At 36.3% G+C, this 21306-nt stretch overlaps 1 protein-coding gene across 4 annotated transcripts in view; it reads right to left on the reverse strand.

The window, feature by feature from the left end:
- Positions 1-21306, reverse strand: part of NECTIN3 (nectin cell adhesion molecule 3) — an 80524-nt gene that overhangs the window by 39850 nt on the left and 19368 nt on the right. For all 4 annotated transcript variants that reach the window (XM_056483037.1, XM_056483028.1, XM_056483009.1 and 1 more), the window contains exons 2-5: positions 16770-17108; positions 9517-9813; positions 7695-7812; positions 5493-5644 (exon numbers count right to left, since the gene is read on the reverse strand). In XM_056483037.1, coding sequence (XP_056339012.1) covers positions 5493-5644; positions 7695-7812; positions 9517-9813; positions 16770-17108 — 906 coding nt within the window. The remainder of the gene's footprint in view (positions 1-5492; positions 5645-7694; positions 7813-9516; positions 9814-16769; positions 17109-21306) is intronic.

Raw genomic sequence — 21306 nt, forward strand, 5'->3', positions numbered from 1 at the left:
TTTATTTTGGACCCAATGTTTAACAGCTCTTGTCTCTTTCACTAATGTAGGCTTCTGTTGTTGCACAAAGCACAACATATTAAAATATCCATGCGGGTCACAGAGCTGAAAGTTGCAGAAATTCTGGAAAATATTTGGGTTTAATTTAAATGCATCTTGATTTCAGTTTGTGTCTCTTACTAGGTTCTGGGCCCTGTTCAAATCATTATTACATGTACCCTGTAATAATGATGAAGACAAGCAAAGACCCCAGCAAAATTTCTACTTTTACATAGCTACCACCCCCATTAAAATAAGAGACATAACTGAAGAAAGCCAAACCCAATTTTCTGGTATGAATAAAGCAAGTCAATTGGCTCCTTCCATACACAAAGAAGCCAAGTTTTCCTAGTTGGTTTCACAGCTTTTGACACAGTTTTCTGCCAATAAAAGCAAGACTTGCTCTTGACTTCAAATGAAGCTCTGATACCACTTCAAATTAAAGGACCATGGTCCCTGTGCACTGCTTAGTTTTCACACTCAATTATTTTCCAGATGTTTCCCATCAAAGTCAGTACCAACTTTCAACCAAGTGTCAGCTTGGTATTTTTATTTTTCCCTTAAATGGCTATTCTTGATATAGTTTTCTCAGCTCTTAAACCACCAACAACTTATCTTGGGCAGGGGAGCTTCTACCATTAAGTTTAGTACAGGCATTCAACTAACATGACATGTTTAACGTCCCAAACACTATCTCCCTGATTCAATCTTCCTGCAGTACCACATCCTTCAAATGTCTGGGACTCACCTCTGCTCCTGGTGCCAATTCAAAGCCATCAATCAGCCAAGTGTCAGAGATGGAAGTAGAAAGCAATGGATGAATCATCCCTATAAACCAGACCACTACCTTCGAAGTCTTAGGTTTAAGTCCTATCTTAGTACCATCAGCTTATTATGGTGAAAAAAAAAAATCAACTAGAGAACACAATGTTCTTAAACCATAAACTATTTTGGATTTAGCCCACTATGAAGTATTTGAGAGGTAGAGAACCTACAACAGGTAGGATAATTCAATACTGGCACAATTTCCTTGGGTTAAAATTTGTCCTTTAAGCATTACAGAAACAAAGTTTTGGAAGGAAACGTTCCTTGGAGAATTGTTAAGTGTTAACATAGACAGTCAAAGTCTGTCTGGTTCCAAAAGCCACAATAGAGTGGTCAAAAACAGTTCTACCTATTTGGAAAAAAAAAAAAAAAAAAAATCAATCCTGCATCATAGAAGATGCAAATGTCCCTTTTTTTGCCTCTGACAAGACAAGGACCAGATATCAATTACTTCTAATCCAAAAGTGAGTTGGCTTTGCACAAATTACAAGATCTCTCTTTGCACGTGTCGTTTTATTGAGTGGCAAATATCTGCCTGTGTATGTATTACTTGTATGTTTGCACAGATACAAACTATTGTGTCTTAACTTGCTGTTCTTGCTAAATTATCCTTAGATGTTAAGTACTTAAAAATTAAATAACAATTCTGTGCAGCCGAGTCTTATAAATTGGCTCTCTCTTTCAGCTGCTTAAAACCTTATGTAGCAACTCCTTTATGACAGCAGGGAAAGTCAGCTTTCCATGGAAGAAGACCCTGAATGTCAGAGTAAATGATTTGGAAATTTATCATTTTTTCTTTCTCCAGCCATTGCTACTCTCACATCAAGTAATTGCTGAGGACATTGCATAACCCTCTCCCCACAGTGTCTTGCCTACAAAGGTTCCACACTGGAGCTACACATTTTCCTTTGGATTATTTTCAGTGTGTGTTCCCCCACCTCTGTTTTGGCACCATAATATTAAGATTGGTACCAAAAATTTCTCTCAATCATTCACTTTCAAACTTCACAGTGCTTTTGTGGTTTCTAGCTGGGATTTTCATGCACCAAATAAAAGATTTTGATATTTTTTTGGGACACAAGAGAAACTTACTATTAAAGTAACCTCCAGCATGGAAGAATATCCAGGAAAACCACTGAAAATCCAAAGCTTGCTAGACCAGGGAAAAAAGCCCCTTGCTAAAGAGCAGTTTGTCAACATCCATTCCAATGTGTAATTTAGAAAATAAAAGAGTGCCTGTATTCACAAGGCACTCTCAGAATAGAGGTTTGTATAATGAAGAACCAAAAACTAAAACCAAATGATCAGTCTCTGCTATGTTAATCCTCACAATGTCCACTCTATAAGAAGGTGACCCTGTACTTACAAACAGCACCTTCCTAGGATTGCTGCTCAACAAAGGCTGTCATGTTAGAGGAAGTATGTTCCTACCTTAATGCAAGTTTCACAGGTCACCTTCTCCCTTGCAAGAGGAGAAAGGGAAAGCCTCAGTAAACAGCGTGAAGGTGAAGGAACACCAAGCCAAGAAACCAAAGTTCAATTCCTTGTGTAAGAAAACTGAGTAAATCAATATTGTATGAGGAAGTGCTTTATATATCAAGCTGACAGCTTGTTTCAGAAAACTGTTGCTTCAGTACTTGAACTCCACAAGGAGCATGACTTGCTTTTGCTATAGAAAAAATTTAACTTTACACCATCGAATTAATAAAAATAGCAAAGATAGCTATGCCTTAAAAGCAATATAAAAAAGTATCAGGCTTCAAACACCACTTGAGTATTTCTCTATTCCTATAAAGATGCAGAATCTTCTGAAACTGAAAGCTGAATTTACCATTTAGTTGCTGTCAACTACTTCTCTTTCATTTTTATATTTCACTTTGAGAATACTAACAAAGTTTAGGAACACAACAGAACTTATTAAAAATACAGCTTTGACTTTTTTAACAATGAATATCAGGACCAAAAGCAAGTTTTTGCTCAGCTGACATTCCAAACTTACAACACATTTCAAGTTAATAGGTGGGAATTTTTTGCAGTTAAAAAGCTTAACAACTATGAGCATGGTGACTATTCAGAAACATTAACTTCATAAATCCTTTTTGACAGCTTCATAATTAAAATTTGAAAGATGCTGTGATTATACAGCTTTGTCTGTTAGCTTCCAAGTTTCACTTCACATTTTATGCCAAGTTTTATACAGTGGCTAAGAAAAAAGATAGAAGAAAGAGCTAATTGATTATTTCAGCTTATTGCTCTACAGTACATCACTATCATGTTTACCATTAATAGATATCTGGTGAGTTAAGTCTAATATTAAAGTGCTAAGTGATTATTAGTCATTTGCCCATCCTGCATCATTTCAGGGCATTTCAGTTACTTAAAGAACCAACCACCCTGAAGTTATTCTTAAGAGTTACAATAAAATGTACTTAGTATTTGTTTTTGAAAATAATACAGGTATTACACTAATAATTGCTTCACCTCTCCCATTTTTATCAAGTCTACTATATACAAAAAGTTTATACACAGTGCTTTTAATCATTTTGTCAGCATGATCAACATAACACTTTAAAAGACTAAAAGTTACTGTCAGCTGAAACCTGTATTGTTACTGGTGCACCTAACAGGCAGAACCTTGACCCTGTATGTTTCTGCACTAAGGGAGGCTCAGTTTTGTTGCTCCCAGAAAACAGCTAAGCTTTGCTAATTGCAGTTAAATTGCTACAGTACAACAAAGTTGCTGAGCACAGCTGAAAAAGCAGCAGGCATATAAACAGTGTCCATCAGTTCACAGCAAAAGCCAACCTCGGCAACTTAACTATCTCTGCTCTGAGCTGGTTTAAACTCTGTAACATTTGCATTAGGCTAGAATGTAAATCATCACCACTGACCAATTAGCCAGTATGCCCACACTGCTTTTCAAAAACTTGATTCATTTTAGGAAATATCTATGATTTCCTGGTTGGCCTGTTTCAGTCTGTTAGTTGAAAACATAATTTAAATGACATCCTTTAATTTTCATGCATGACAGTCATGGTAAAAAGCATGAGGTCTATTTACAGCACATGATATTCACAGAACTGACAACTGGAATAATAGTGGACTTGAAAGAAACTTCTCCTCACTTGTTAGAGTTAGAATAGGGCTGATAAAAGAGCTATAAACTGCATTGGTATTTTTTGAGTGTCTTTGAAAGTTACATTCCAGTCAAATATTTCACCCTATTAATGATATTCTAATTTTTTAATTGATATTTCCTAAAACATGCCAGTTTTTGTAATTGTTTTGAGTCTGCTATGCAGCCATGAAGTCTTCTCCATAGAAGCAGAACCATGTAAAACATCCAAAAGTAACTCACAGAAATAACTTTCATAACAATTGGCAGCACTTGAAGACTTTTAAATGATATAAAATTTTAGCTATTAAGTAGTTTACAAGTAATTCAACTGTCTCAAATTATTTATAAGTTTCCAGTTAACTAGCTCATTGACTAGACAGTTAATTAGAACTTATTAGCTTCCTACAGTGGCCTACAGTGTAGTTATATCATTGACTGCAACATCATTAATTTTAAAGATGCAGACAACTGTCAAAAGTGAATTCTGACTGATGTGGTTTCAAACACCTTGTACTTAAATTTTTGTCTTAAGAGTTAAAATGAGAATGAGAATTTAACTGTTAACAAAGTCATCTATATTTGTATTCATCATCTCTGTATCCTTGTATCCATCATCTCTGTATCCTTGAACAGGCCAACATGTGCTCTGAAAAATTAATTTGGTTAATGAAATAACTAATGTCAAAAACTTACCAAAAAGCAGCAACAATGCAGCAGAATGAAGTTTTAATTTTCATGTCTATTATCTCCCTTAAAAAACCCTATAATACTAGCATTTATTGATCAAGCTAAAGTTTAACCTAATTTACTTAATCCTTTAGGGAAATCTGAACAGTTTTTCCACACTTGTACAGAAGTATTCATATTTACTGTAAGTCATGCTGCTCTTTCACAGAAAAGGTGTCACAGCAAAACACTTAATTACATTGTGTTAATGACACAAGGATGAGTGTTCCAACAGCAGTAGTACTACACAGACACACAAATTCCCTATATGGTACTAAGTAGATCAGCAAGAATTCTGCATGAGGTATTTAACTTGATTACTGAGTATCTGCACTCCAAGAAAATGACACAAGTAACTGGTGGCAAATGCACACATTCAGAACATAACCCTAACTTCCTTAAAACAGAGCATCTTTTAGCTTTTCTAAATGTAGTTGTTCCCTTCCACCAACATCTGTTTTCTCAATTTATAACAGACAAGGTACTGGTTATTGCAGTCAATATGTCTTGTCAAACATGGAATAACACTGCAAAAAAACATTAGTTTAACTACCAAGAGAAAATTATCATCTCAGAAGCACCTCAACCGTAAGAATTTCCACTATATATTGCTATTCAAGAGTCAGTTTAATCCTGGAGCTTTTAAATCCACACTTTCAACAGCTTTTCACACAGAAAATTATATATTTCATGCAACAACTGGCTCTTCAGTTTGCTAATTCAATCACTGACAAATAAAAAGTTCCAAGTTAACACACTGTCTTTGCTAAGAAGCAAGACTTACCTAATATGTAGATAGTCTTCTGATCACTCCTCTGACCAAGGGCATTAGTCACCTTGCAGATGTAAGTCCCAGTGTAGTTGTATGTCAAAGGGCTGCTGAACTGCAGAGTATTGTTAACAGCCAACAATCCTTCAGGCCATTGTCCATCCAACCTAAAAGAATAGTTATATTTCAAACATGAACATTTACAGCTAGTTTAAACAGAAGTAGTTTAAAATAATATTGCCAATAACATAGAGAATGAATTTTTCACTGTGCTCTGACACTTCCAGTGGGCCTTCCTTCAATATTCTCAGTGTACACCTGAAGGTTTATTTAGCATTTCATTTCTGGGCCAAATCCTTTAAATGTCAGATCTGCTGAAACTTGCAAGCTGTCTAAAATCATCACTACTACAGCTAAGAAAACAGCATCGCAAAAAAAACTTGGAGAAACAAGACAATCCAAGCTCTGAAAACTAAGAAGCACTTCTGCTGTCAGGATTAGTTGCCTCCAGTAAGTATTTCTGTCCATATACATGCTTAATATAGAGGACATTTTGACTAGAAGTTCTGAGCAAGAATTCAAGCAGTTTCTCCTCTCCTGAGCTGCCTTTTCTCATCTCCCATGACTTTTCTGTCTAAATTACAGCACTGAAATGGAATGTGGTACAGGAGAAACAACTGGTTAAAAAAACTATTTTTTATAAATTGACTTTTCAAAGTCTATCTCTTTCCTGTACAATTCTGTCTGAGATTATGGTAACAACTGTGTAAACACAAGAGAAAAAGGGGAAAGGGCAAAGGGCCTGGAACTATTCTAACAGGGCTGCCAACTGCCCATTAAACACCTGTGTAATTTCATGCCATTGAAACACATTTTGATTTATCTAAGTACCTATTAACAGCTAAACATTCCTAAATCAATATTTAAACTAGATCACAATATCTTGAAAGCATTTAGCAAGCGTGATTTTTAAAGTAGTATTGAACAAAAAGGCACCCATCACTTTAAAACAGGTACTCAAAGGAAAAGAAACACTTCACAGTTAACACTAAATGCAATCTTCAAAAATGTGGTTCAAGACAACATTCCTACTTCATCACTGTGATTATTGCCCAGAATTGCTTCAGCCACATAAAATGGATAAAAATCAACCATATACTTCATAATTCATAGTACCAGCAATATTAATTTCAAGAAACACTATAAAACAGCCAAATAGTTCGAAAGCTCTATTCTAATAAAATTCTCATACATGCAACACTTAAATATTACTAACCATGAAAATATCACTATCCCAGTAAACACAATGTTGTCTTGGATTCCAAGGGATACAATTGGTTAGTAAGATAGCTCTACAACCTATTGTACTCTGACACCAGTCAAACAGCACACAGTTCAACACACTTTTTTCTCCAAGCTCAAGCTACTCTTCCTTTTACATGGATTATTCCCCCCTACACATGAAGTTCCTCATTCACCAGTACTACAGCTTTTTGGATGAGTTTTGCTTTTGCTCAGAAAGGCACACCAAGTCTATTCCAGAAAATTTAGATTTCCTGTAAAAATTTGTTCCATTTTAAGTTTAGGAAATCTAACTGTGATCTCAAATTTCGATGGCTTTAAATGTATAAAAATAGGTTTATTTTTTCTAGAATTGTAAAAAGTGGTAGTATTGATTAGTTCTTACATATGTTTCAAATTCAAATGAGAGAACTGAGAACCCAGTGCATCTGAAGAAGCAAATGGTACTGCTGTTAGGGGCTTTTTTTAAACATAGGAATTCTTATGTGCCGAAATTTCTCATCACAGTGATTTTGAGCTGAACCTGAGATGGGGATGGCAGACCACAGTTCATGAAATGTGGATGCTATGTAAGTTATTAATTTTTTTCATTAGAGGCATATGTAAGTAATAGTTGGATCCTTACTAGATTTTTTGGTCTTTGCTCTACATGCTGCAACACACAGAGCTTAGTCTACCTTGAGCAACTAAAAAGGCTTTACCCTGAGAGTAATGACAAACTGTTTAGGCACATACATTTACAAGATATCCACTCACCTGTGTTCAGAAAAACACACATCTTGTATTCTCCTTTTAAAAAGCTGAATAAAACCATTACAACCAATACAAAGTCATATAATCTTTGTTTTCAAAACATGCATTTACTGTAAGCAAAATGATTATTCTATGCCACATGATTGAATCATAAATATTTACCTGCTCCACGTAAATGCCATAGGTAATGGATTTGCATCAGCATTACATTTGAGCTGAACATTTCCTCTTCCAATGAACCAGTTTCCATCATAACCAGTTACTGAAACCTCTGGGGCATCTGACAAAAAAAATTAACAAAAAATGAACAATCACAATTACAATTAAAAGTGCAAATTGTGTTTAAGATCAATAGAACAGAAGGGTACCTTTTTCTTCCTTTTTTTTTTTTTTTTTGAGGGGAATGTGTGCTTTAGTTGTTGGTTGCCTTTTTGCTATTAAAGACCACCACCAAAATACACAGAGAACATGATACAGTTCCAAACTACAACATTAATATGCATCAGTGAACAAATTGTCTTAATCAGTGCAACTTTCCCAGAGTGTTTTCAGCAACAGCACAGCACCTTGAGGAAGTGAAAGGACTTCAGAAAAAAGAATCAGTTTCATGTTTTTGGGAAGTAAGGAACGGTAACTTAGAACTACTTCTCACTAAAAAGATACAGCAAAGGATCAGAAACAACCTTGGGAGAAACCAGATAATTAGGAAACCACCAAAAAGTTCAGAGATGCCAACTATAAAGATTAAATTATCCATTGGCATCAAAACGTAGAATTATATCATGGCTCTAAAAAGCCAGGAGGTGATTTTAGAGAGGCCTTGGAAAAATATTCAAAGGCCAAGGAACCAGTATGATTTGGGATAAGCTTGAGCTGATATGGAGTTGCAAAAGCTAGTAAGTGTCAGGAAGACTGAGGAGCACATACTGCTTCTCACTTGCTGCTGTGTACCTTACTATGTAACTTTGTTAGAAATTCTGAAACATGCATTAACACTAAACTCAGCTGGAAATATTAAGACCAACTTGCATCCTCCCTTTATTTTCAATATGAAATAATTCTTTTATTCACTGTTTGAGACAATACAAATCCTCTTTAGTTTCATTGCAGTATCAATAGCCCTGCAATCTAGAACTTCGAGAGAGTGCTAATCACTATTTTATGGCAAAATAAGTGATTCTTTACCAAACAGAACAGAACCAAAATCAAATTCTAGTCAAATCAAAACAATCAAGTGTACTTTTTTCAGGGCCAACATTGGTTCTACTTGAACTGACAGACTTCTGTGATTTAGGAACTTTAAGCAGCACACAGCCAAGACAGGATAGCAAAGGAACCACTCAAAAGTAGTTGGTTTTGTTCATATATGCACTGTCTAACAAAAAGGGACCACATGCCTAAAGGTTATTTGTTACCTAGTTTTAACTAAGCAACATTGTAAGCCACCTTGCTCTGCATTCATGTCTTTTAAAAGCCATACATTTTTTAAAGAAGCCTGGTACAGGTTTGAATTATATGAGCAATCTGAAGCTGAATAACAAATGCCAGGCATGTACGTATTATGTTCTTGCTTCCTTATGCTAGTTAGAGTGGACAAAGCTTGGTGAATAATCTGTAAATAACTTATTGACCACCACAAGACCTATTTTCAACTTATCATCTCAAACATGAATCTTTATTAGCATTCTTTTTTAATAATGCTGAAATTTTAAGACATTATAAACAGCTTATGGATCAACCCTCATGTTTACCCATGATTCAATACCCAAAACAGTAGAAACGTAACAGTATTCTAACCTCAAGACTTTATTTTTAATAGAGAGACCTAGGCTTTTCCTCCTGCCTGACCTGCCTCTGATCACAGCTTTTCTATACAGTTTTCCTGGAGCAGAAAGTGCTCATTTCCTTTCTGTGGAAGTATACACAGATTAAGGGGAAGGTTGCAAGATACATACCAGGAATGATTACCTCACAGAATACTTACACTGTATGTCCAACACATAAGGGTATCGTATCTCCTTTTCAAAGGCAGGGTGCCTCACAACGCAAGTTATGCGTCTTCCTCTTGCAAATCGTGTAGGGACAATCACATAGTGGCTCACAACCGTCACTGTTTCATTTGGAAACAAAGTGGAGGTGGATTCCATTTCACCAAGGCCTCCTTCCCAGTCAATCTGTGCAGCAGGTTTTCCAGTGGCTGCTGTACAAGTGGCTGCTACTGTCCTATTTGCACCATCTATTAGAGGGTTTGGTCCTTTCGTTAAGCTCACAACAGGTTCAACTAAGGAGGGGAAAAAGAAGGAGATTTAAACAAGAACTCCACTTCTTTGGTAGTGTCACTAGTTCAAAGCTAGGCAAGACCTAATCCATTTGCAAACACTCATGTTAATCAGACATCCCAGATACAAGACCACACATATCTCAAGAGATGACAGCTCTACAAGGCTTTGTCCTGCTGACACTATCCCCCTTTGTCCACTCATTCAAGTTCAGTGCTGTTCACTCACTACTTTTAATGCACTGACAGGGAGTTCAGAGTGGTTAGGTCCAAAACACCAATTGCAGTGCTCCAGTTGCAGTGTCTGACATGACAGCTTAAGGCATTAGGTTGAAACTACACTGCAGTTTTTTTTCAAAAAGCTTAGATTCTGCTGCATTTTCAAGAGTTCAAGAATTAATTTATACTGTCAGTTTGTGTCACTTGAAAGCTACTTCAGTGGTCCAACACCCAACATCAAGAGTTTAAGCTTTTCTTGCTAGCACTGATACAAAAGATTTCCAGGCTGCATCTTTATTATATATACACATACACACCATACATTGAATAAAGAATCTAATATGTACACAGAAATATGCAATTGTATATAAAATTTATGAATTTGATATTAAAAGTAATCTATATAGAAAAAATTGTTTTATATATAAATAAATTTTTGCCTATAGATACACACCCTTTGTACAAATCCCCATAAAATTAAAAAAAATTGAACTGAATATTAAGACTAAAGAAATCTGATCATGGAAGGATGTGACCTCCTTGTAAAGCCACTGCTCACCCCAAAATTTTAAGAACTTGGGGAACACACTACAAGGAAATTGCATTCCTCATGTAGAAGTCTACTGCTGAGGGCTATAGACTAAAAAACTTTCAAAAAACTTCCTTCTCGTTTAGCAAATCCATTTCAGCCCTGTGCAAGCCACCCACCAGATGCAGCCCAAGTCAGGAAAACTGCCTGGTGCTTCAGATACAAACCATGGCTGGGCTGTTTTAGAATGGCCCATTTGTGTCACCAGCTCTGTAAGGGACAGGTTTGCAGTAGTGTACCAGCCTATTCCACAGCCCTGGTCTTTTGCTCTAACTTGGCTCCTGGAGTACTCTGAAGGAAGGTCATTGCTACTCACCATAATGCTTCAGAATCCACCTCAGTGGATCAGCCCTCACTAATCACAAAGCAGAGACAAATCTTGCAACTTCTGTGCCTTTCAGTATCAGAAGGAGAAAAGTTAGTTCATGGAATTTCTTTCCAATAAACTGAAGCTGACCCACAGACACATCTTGTAATAGAATAGAGCAAAGTTCACTGTACCTGGCAAGTTCTCCAACTACCTATACCTTCCAAAGTTAACTGGGTAACAAATATTTTCAGCTTCAGCCCATTCAGTGCCAGGATCAGTTTTTGACTGTTTTCTGCTCAGTCTAACACTGTTCATGTCTGAACAAGCTGGTTTATTATTTGCTCAATTACACTAAAGGAAAAGGCAATTATTAAATGGATAACCTTATAAAAATGTGTGTTTTCTGTTCTATGCTTAGAAGTGCTTGAAGAATATAAGTTGTTATGAAACTGAAGATTGTTTGGTATTGAGAGCAAATAATTTTCTACTTTAATTCTCTGAATGCCTACCCTCTGAGATTTGTTAGAAACCCTGCTGAAAATAAACCAATAGAAGTTTTTTCTGCCAAGTTACACACTCACTCTTCTAGATCTGAAGCATTTCTAATACAGCTTCTTTAAAATCTGATTCCCTAGTCTCCAACACCAGCAATAGCTAGAGCTTTCTGCAGCAAGCTTTATATCTGAACTGATGTACATATGTATTGTCTCATCTGCAAAAAACGCCTTTAAAACCTACTATGAACTTGAACATTACATAGCTTTGTTATTTGACCCACAATCTGGTTTTCCTGATTAACAATCTTGTTCTCACCAAACCACTGACAGGGACTTGTTCAATAGCTCCTGTGGTATTACTAAAATCCAGAAGTAAACATCCAGATTTATATTTAGAATTTTACATGCATGAAAATACTAATTTTTGCTGTCTTCCTCCCTTCAAGATCTCCATAACAGTAAAATCAATGAAATTAGCAGCTATCTTCAGCATTTCATGCCAAAACTGTAGGCTCCAATAATTTCAGCTGGAACTAAAAGCTTGATATGTTCCATCACTTTGATTTTTTTTTTTTAAAAAGCAGGTAACTGGGTAATTTTTCCACTAAGTCTTTGTGAAGGGATACTTAAGTAAACAAGAACTCTTAACTAAGTTGCAGAGATGTCCAGACCCAAAGCAGACTACTCAGTACTGTACTTTTAGAAAAAGAAGTTCTTCAAGTAGTCAGAAAGCACGATAGACTAATTAAAAAAAACCTATTTTCTCAAGTGATAAGAGATTTGTCAGTTTGAGTTCATTGTGTATACTTGGTTTTATACTTACCAACTAGACTATTCAAAACTAGGTGAACTATTCAAAACTACTCAGTGTCATAAAATATACTTATTCCCAGTCCTATGTGTTTCCAAGCTTTAGTTTTTTTTATACATCACAAATATTTAGGCTTTTACTGTCATACCTTCCCCTAAATTGTGATTCTTGTACTACACACCAACTGCAACAAATAAAGAGCCACTTACTGAAAAATGGAAAGCAACTGCTGTTAGGATATTTATTTCTATAGTTTCTCATTCAGGACTACTTTGTCCCAGCAACCAAAACAAAATCAGCAGAAGCCCAAGCTACTTATTCTATGGCCTTTCTAGATATTTCAGTTATGGATTAACAAGTATCTGGTGAATGAATCCATAATTACAAGGGGCCATGGCATCTCTGCCTCACAATGTGAAACATTTTTACCATTTTCAATTTGGAAAAGAGATTACCCAAAGTATTGGCCTTAATTTTTTTGGTGGTAACTTTTTTTTTTTAAAGTAATTTCTATACGCAGTCCTCTTATCCCAGGAATATTCAGTGTGTCACATCAATGTGATTTTCACTTTCTCTGCTCACAGTGGTGGTGGAGGACACAAGAGGCAGCTGGGAGAGCATTAGAGAAGCTGCTACATCCACTCAGTAGAAACACTGCGCTCTATTCAGGCCAAATGAAAAAGATGGTGAAGACAATGCTTTGTGTGGAAAAGGAAGCCACCAATCCCCCAAGATCCAAAAGCAGATCTACTGCCACAATGTAAGAGTTAAAGCAACATTATGGCATGAATTAAACTTGAATATTCAAGACAGGATGGCTGGAGCATGGAAGCTAGATGTGCAGTTGTTCAAAATGTCTCAACTAATTTGCCAATCTGTGGCAAATTCCTTTTCCTGACTCATCACCACCACCTAATTTAACCCAGCTTTTTCTACCTTCACCTTACATTGAACATAGACATACCAGAAATCTCTCACTGCTCAAGCCCTTACAGTTCTTTACACAAAAAGAACATAATACAGCATCCAGACAAGAGCCTTAAATCCTTCTGCATTAAGATTTGAGGACAAAAAGCTGCTTTTTGGTTTTCATGTACTTCATAAGCCTTTTTCAATTGCTTCTGTTAGTTTTAAAACTATTTTTCAGCACACATCAGGCATAGGAGGTCTAGATGAAGTTGGCATGATTACAATACAAACAGGATTATTTCCTCCTGACATTAAATTCACTAATTCCTTGGCACTAGCATGACACAAGGAACTGTGATCCCTTTCATCACAACTGACATGTACTTGATTCACTTCTTTCCAAAACATTATTTCAAGTTTTTATTTTCTCTCACCTCAAAAATCAGAAGCTTCATCTTTCTGTGTACTTTATTCTGCTTACTAATTAATGCCTAATTATAAACTTATTAAGGTTTTCTTCTTTTAGTGGTTTTTGGAGGGGTTTGCTTGTTTGTTTTAAGGCCAGTCAGTTCACTAATTTGCCATCTACTTGATACTTTTACTGGCCCACAGTATTCTGTAGTACTTAAGAACACATGCATCTCACCAACCAGCACTTCTTGGCTACTATTACTTGATCACAATTGTGTGAGTGGATCCAGCGTCTATACTGCCTGACATCCACCATCTTTTAATTCCTAATTGGAAGACTTTCTGCATTAGAGTGTCTGGTATCTAATTTATGGTGACAGACCTACACTTTGACACTGTACAACTCATTCCTCACTTGCAGCATTGGTAAAAGCCAGGCTGCAGAAGAACAGGACCTACTTTATCAATATCCATGATGAGAACTCCTACTCAGCAAGACAGAGGCAAAACAAACCAAGTATTTAAAATAATCATGGACAGCACTCAAGTTAATAACATAAAAATTATGTCAGCTCTGCAAGCCACCCTGCTGACAAGCCATTTCTTTTGCCCTGAGACACCAGTTTACCTCATTTGGTCAGCATCTTGGGGAAACCAACAGTTTGACACAAAAACACTTGCCATTTTTTGCACAAATTTAATGAGCCAAAGTTTTATAAAAGTTCAACATATCTGTTAGACCCTAAAACTATTTTCATATTTCCACTGTCTTAACCTCTTCTTTTATAATGAATTTCCTTAAGACAACATGAAGCACTAAACAAAGCAAACTGGCAGTGGGCAAAGTCACCAAACATGGCTAGTCTGTTAAACTTGGGGCACATAAGAGGTTTTAGATATGGTTTTAAGTGATCAGTGCACTGTGGCAAAACACAGGGCATTTTATCTTGCAGTTATTTTTTTCTTCCATTTGTCTTCAGTGTATGACTAAGTATGTCCACTACACATATGGAAGGAAACTAATTCTTTGCTAATTAAGAACAGACAGGGACTAGGAAAAAAGGCAATCCTACTTCAACTGGAAACAGCTTCAGCCTTAGGACAGGAACTTTTTTCCTTATTTAAGGGAGAGTTTTTTAGACCAGTGGGAAAATGCATCCAATGCATCACTGAAGATGATTTTAAGTTACATCAAGATTTAAATTACAACTATTACATGCCTTAAGGTTCTGATGAGCTTCTGATGAGTTCAGGCCAGCAAAGTTCACAAGTTATTAATTTACAAGTATATTCTGAAAAATCACTACTTCCCCAGTATTTTAAGTTTGAGCCTAAAAGTCAGTTTAGCAAAACGTTTCTAGAAGGACAGAAAACACGCTGCGCTAAGGCCAAAGAACTTAAGTCTAACAGAGAGCTGGCTACCTAGTGGTACATGCAAGTGAAGCTGCTGGTAACTAGGATGGAAAAGCATCTTTGCAAATAACAGCTGGGTTTTGCCATTTAGGGGTTGATACGAGGTCCTTAGAGACTTAAAACATTAGGCAACCATCCACATCAATGAGGAAAAAAGCAATGTTTAGAACCACTGCATGCCTGACTGATACTTCCTTGCCTATTCCAAGTGCAATTTTTCGTAATGCGTATCTAAAATTGTGATCCTTCTACTCTTTCAAATGTAAAATAATAAGCACATGGGACATACATTCCCAAGTTCCTCCTGATATTATGAGTGCAAAATGGACACAATTACTAGTGTTACCTGAAAAATCAAAACCATCTTAGAAAGAGGAACTGACAAGAAAAGGTGAGGGGAGGTAGTAAGAACCTCCCACTGCTTATTGGTAAAGAACAATAACAAACAGTCAAAAAGACTGCTACAATAACCACAGACATAACCACTTGCAGTACAGATGGAAGTCAGGCAAAAAAAGACAGCCATAAGACCACATGCTTTGTGCATCACACAATTTTGGTCAAGTTACTGGTTTCAAAAAAGATTAAGCCATATGCTTTGATGCATTTATTTTGCCCCCCCTTGTGGTGAAAACCAGTTTATGTACTGCACTACAGCCATTTGATTAATCCCATTGAGTATTTTACTACTAAGAAAAGCTGGTGTAAAAGATCAAAATATGATCCTAAAAAGCACATCTGCTTACAGAAATTGTCACTGACGACCACCTCAGCTAGAGAAAATATCATTTGACTCCTGGCAGAAGATACAGAAGTACAGTAGCACAAGAGGAATACTATTGTAAGGAGAGGCAAGTTAATAACAGGTTTTCAAGTTTCAGGTTAATAATTTTATCTCACTGCAATAGCCCCTGAGCTACTTGCATTTCAACACTAGCTCCTTATGACAACAATACTCAGCCCTCAACAAGAGGGACAAAATTAGTGTAAACAAACCCCCAAGTTTATAAAAGCTTCACATTATGACTACCCACAAACAGTCAAGAGCTTAAATTGACTCTTACTTCCCACAACGCCCAGCAGTCATCTAGATAGTTTTGCTTTATATTTACACTATGCAAAGAACAGTTTGCATCACCAGACCCAATCAGCTATATGAAATTACAATGTTAGCAGTGCATTTATAAAATCATTTAAATTGCTTTGGAAGGGACTTTTTGAAGGTCATCCAGTCCAATCTCCTTGCAATAGCAGGGATGTCTTCAACTATGCCAGGTTGCTCAGAGTCCTATCTGACTGTTTCAAGACATGGGGCATCAACCCTCTCTGGGAACTCTCTAACCTCATTACAGCTGATGGACTCTTTCACTGAGACAGCCAGTTATCAACAGGGTTTAGAAATACCTGCTTTTTCTGAAGACCAGTGACAGTACTGAGGGAATTCAGCCAAGGCAGTAGCTAAAGCCAAGCTCAGCAGCTTCCCAGCACACACAGAAGTCCCTGGTATCAGCATGGTCTGTCAAAGCTCTAAAACACTGTGTGTGAATACAAACTGAATGTTTGTTTTAGCATAATGCCCAAATAGGAACTGGTTATTTATTTTTAATAACTAGACAGTCAAATAACAAGTTCTAAAGAAGCAAGACCCGAAAGAAGTCTCCTCTATGACAGTACTAAAATTAGCACACCTGTAATGAGAGACCAGCACACACATATTTTGCATTTTCTTTGGGTTAAATGGTAAAATACAACTTACTAGTAAATTTGCAGAAGTTTCCTTTCAAAAAGGAGCTGACTTACCTAATACTGTTACAGTTGTTGACGACTGTGTATTTCCAAGTGGGAATGTAACTGCCTTGCAAACATATTCTCCTGCATCAGAAAAGCTTACATTTTTTAAGATGATTGTTGCATCAGTAAGTGAGTAGTTTTTAAATGCCACTCTTCCTTGGTATTCTCCTTGAACAGATATTCCATATTCAGGGTGATGAACAGCAATAGTCTGTGAACTTTTATCATATATCTTCTCCCAAGAAACTTGTGTTATTGTTTCATTTACATCAATTATGCATTTCAGTGCAACCTTCTTCCCCCAAACTGCTGTCACATGTGGATCAACAACTGGTCCAGCTAAGGCACCTGAAAACAAAGCAATTGTTAATTGCTACACAAGAAAGTTATGTTGCTTTGTTTTCACAGTAAGTCTTCCTCCACAATTAGCTTACCTTTTTAGAAAGAATTCCTGCTTTTTTTTTCTGAAAAACTGATTCTCAACAGTGTGAAAATACTACAGAAATGTATTTCAAGCCAAATATCAAATTTAGGCACAGATCAATTATTTTTCAGAGAATACTACCACTAATACAAAATGTCACATGAAACTGACCTGACAATTGTGCAACAGCCTTTTGGGAGTTTAAATAGATATAAACATTTAGTGAATTCAGATGTACGAAAAAAAAAAAAAGCCCAAAAAAACAAACCAAGACATGATACTTTTAGCAGTCTGATTACTGATACAGAGCATCAAGCAAAAACTTAAGTTGAACTACTGCACTTACATGTTTCTCCTTAAATAATCTTTATTAAGTCTCATCTTCTATTAGTAGGAGTAAGTGAAACTGCTTGCCCTTACCATACCAGTAAATACTTAAAAAGCAAAGCAACAATTAACAAACAGAAAAGCCCCTACCATAATCCCACAAAGCACTCTACATTTGTAGTGACAGTCACTCAGACCTCAACTTGAGCTTTCCCACCCTACTTCCTAATGAAGACATTTACCATCATATATATGCAATCTTGCTGCTTCAGTGTAGTGGGGTGTCTTCACACAAGATCTCCTCTCAGTGAATATGCAAGAGTAGGTACAGTCAAGTGCTTGCTTAGGATTCAGTGTATTTGAACATTTAATACCCAAAATGCCTTCTACAGTAGTAACTACATTCTGAGCTCAGTATTTTACACCACCCTCCTTTCAAAGAAGAAAATCCACTAGGACAAAACACTTCAATATATCACAGGTTCACAATTTCTTTTGCCAAACAGATGCTCCAGCAACTTCACTCATTAATTTTCTCAGAGCAAACTAACCTGATGAAAAGGAACCAAAGTCTTAGTCCACAATGTATTTCTTTTTCCTGTGCTCAGTTTTTAACAGAGCTATTTCAAATGCTCTGATTCTCTCTTCAGATACCAAATCGGTATTCAAGCTGTTACTGAGGAAGTTCACCAACGAAGCAAAAGTATAAATTTTATTAGCCTCATTCTTATAAGCATGAAGTCATCCAACTTGAGACATGAGCTGCCTTTTCACTAACCAAGTTCACACAAAAGACAAGCCATGTGTTCAGGAAAGAAGCCTTTATAATGCCTTTATCCACAAGTCCATTGTTAAAAGTTTTCTGCTTCTCATCAATTGATTTTTCATTGTTCAAACCATTTCTGAGTCAATGAAGTCACCCAAAAAAGTGATTTAGCTATGGATTTCTTCAGTGTAAAACTATTGACTAACATCAATAGTATGAACACCTGAAGTTACACACAAGTCAAACTAAGCCAGAAATTCAGATCAATATTGTTGATACATTGGTCGCTAAGTGGGGCTGGTGAGGGGACAAAAAACAGCAAGAAAAGTAAAAAGAAAACCATACCATGTTTCATATAGAGAATATCTGCCATGACAAGTATTGCAAGAACATTCTGTGTATTCTCATGCCTCTTACCTAACACATTATTGTGACAGACACTGGAAAGAGGGCAACTACTTGCAAACCAGCGTGCAGAGAGTTCTGCCCAAACTTCATCTCCTTTGAGACTTGCTGTTGGTACATTTAAACATAAGGTGGAATGTTCCTCAAAATGTATTTGACTATTGCTTTCTACCTTCTAAATAAGGCTCACAAGTTGCATTTGTGAAATTTATTTCAGAATGTATTGGATATACATTTCAGTAACGTAATTCAAGCAAAGAAAAACACACTTTCATTCAGGAATCAGCTTTTTGCAGCAGTTTAATCTGCTGAATCTTAACCTATATTAAACTTTCACATAGTGATTAGCTGTAAATAATCCCAAGCAACACAGTACAGAAAAGCCCCAGAAATGAACTTACAAAAACTGCTCAGACTTCTAAGGAAGGTAACAAACAACTGAAAAAACATCCCAGTTAACTGAACACATGAGCTCTTTTGCTTCCTTTTATTTTTTTTGACAACTCTCTTCCCCGTAATTGGAGGCTTTAGCTACTAAAGATGACCATTGTACATTTAAGAAGTCAACACTCAACCATTTTCCCACCAAGAAATACTTCTAACAGCTCATTTGTGCCATGAGAATATTGTGTTCTCACATGAATTACATCAATATTTTCAGAAGTCAAATTTTTCATTGCTGCTATTTTCAAGATTTACAGACTGAACTGAGCAGGACCCATATATATTTATAGACATAAACACACTTGCAGCTATAGAATGTTGATCAGGTAGATCTTTCTCCTTCACCTTCTCCAGCAAGGGAGATAGAGCTAATAGATCACTATTCCAAATTTAACATTTTTACATTTATCATATCTTCTGATACATGTTCAGATTCCAAAGATGACAAAAAAAGAAAACAAATCAATTTATCGACTTGCATTATTTAACTTACATACAGCTCACACAACAGTATATAGACTCCAAAGTGTTTAAAGTACTAGAAATTATTTAAATCTGAAGTGCCAATGCTATGTATTTAATTTGGAACAGTATCTCTTGTTCTAATCTCCATCCAGTTATTATTTAACTAGCTGTAGTTGCAGAGCAATCAAGCTAATAGTTCAAACCAGCAAGCTAATTACCATGCAGATATTCAGGACTCAGACTCTTAAGGTATTTCCTCTGAAATGAAGCCTTCCACCCAAGAGCCAGTATTCTGCTCACAGATAGCAGTTGAATAAGGAGCTGTCTCCTCCAAAATAACACATTTAGAGGCTCACAATGCACAAGGTTCTGAAGAACAAGACACTACAAGAGTTTACTATTCAGATCCTTAACTGATCCAAGCACTGGCACATAGGACATACACTTATTGTTTTAATGAGGCCTAATCCTCCTCCTCTTGAAATCTGACCTTTTCTGCTTCCCATTCACAATACTGAAGTCTGTCATGCTCAACAAACCTTATGGATAAGCTTTGTACTTATTTAGTAATCAAGATATTTTTCAACTTCTCAAGGTAAACACATCATCATGAGGTTTTCTTCCTTTTTTTCTTTATATTTGTCCAAATTTTTACAGATCTGCCTTCCCTTTCCTTTTTCCTCCCTTGAAATATGTAAGATTGTCCTGTGCTGTTTCACATGCAGCCTGATGAGATTGCCATCTCAAGCACTTTAACATGATTCAATTTCAGCTAAGTCCCTATGCACTAAATGATTTTTGATCACAGTGATCCAATGCCATGCTTGGCAATAAAGACAAGAATCTTACCTGACACAGCAAGGCACTGACTCTACTCATGTAACTTGACAAAGTTTAAAGAGTAAACAAAACAAAAATATTCCTAAAGCTCACTTGCAACATTAAAAACCACAGAACTAGGTGTTATCAAATATTGACCATAATAAAAATCTGCTCAACATCAATTCTGAATTAAGTTTTACTATTAACTGAAAAAAAAGATACTGAGGAATTATATGACAATCTTCTTAACACAACGAAGTACTCATGCTATGGAATGACAATACTTTCCACATTTACAGGTTTGTTATTTGTTGCAATAAACAGCAAATTTAGATTTTCTATATGAAGCAGCCATGCACAAGTCTGATTATAAAAGCAATGCATTTTGTTACCTACTTAACAGCACACTTCTGGCAAGACAAGGTGAACATACTAATGCTTTCTAGCCACTGATTTCCTACAATCTGCCAATTATTTCCACAAGAGAAAGGCAAACTACAGAAGAGCATAAAACAATTTTTCCCCCCTCTATCAGTAAGTTATTCAGCTCATGGGTATAAGTGGCCTTAGCACACACTAGCGGCAGAGAACTCAGAAGAGTTCTAATCAAGAATGGAGCAAAACAACAAGAACATCCCATTTTGCTGACAGCAAGTTGCTGCATCAGCAGAACTTCCTATGGAAAACTCTTAAGGTCAATATTGTTTGGTCAGTTTAATTTCAGCTGACATCAGAAAGCTTATTCTTGCAGTCCTCCTCCTGTGTCAGCACTCATCAGGTTCTAAAAGACCCCTACCTACAAAAACTCATTTGTTCTCTTCCTGATTTAACCTTCTGAATTAGCTCATCCAATCACAAGTAGCAATTCAAGATAGGCAATGAGCACAGCTCCA

This window comes from Oenanthe melanoleuca, chromosome 1 (genome assembly GCF_029582105.1).
Source record: "Oenanthe melanoleuca isolate GR-GAL-2019-014 chromosome 1, OMel1.0, whole genome shotgun sequence".
NCBI classification, from domain to species: domain Eukaryota; kingdom Metazoa; phylum Chordata; class Aves; order Passeriformes; family Muscicapidae; genus Oenanthe; species Oenanthe melanoleuca.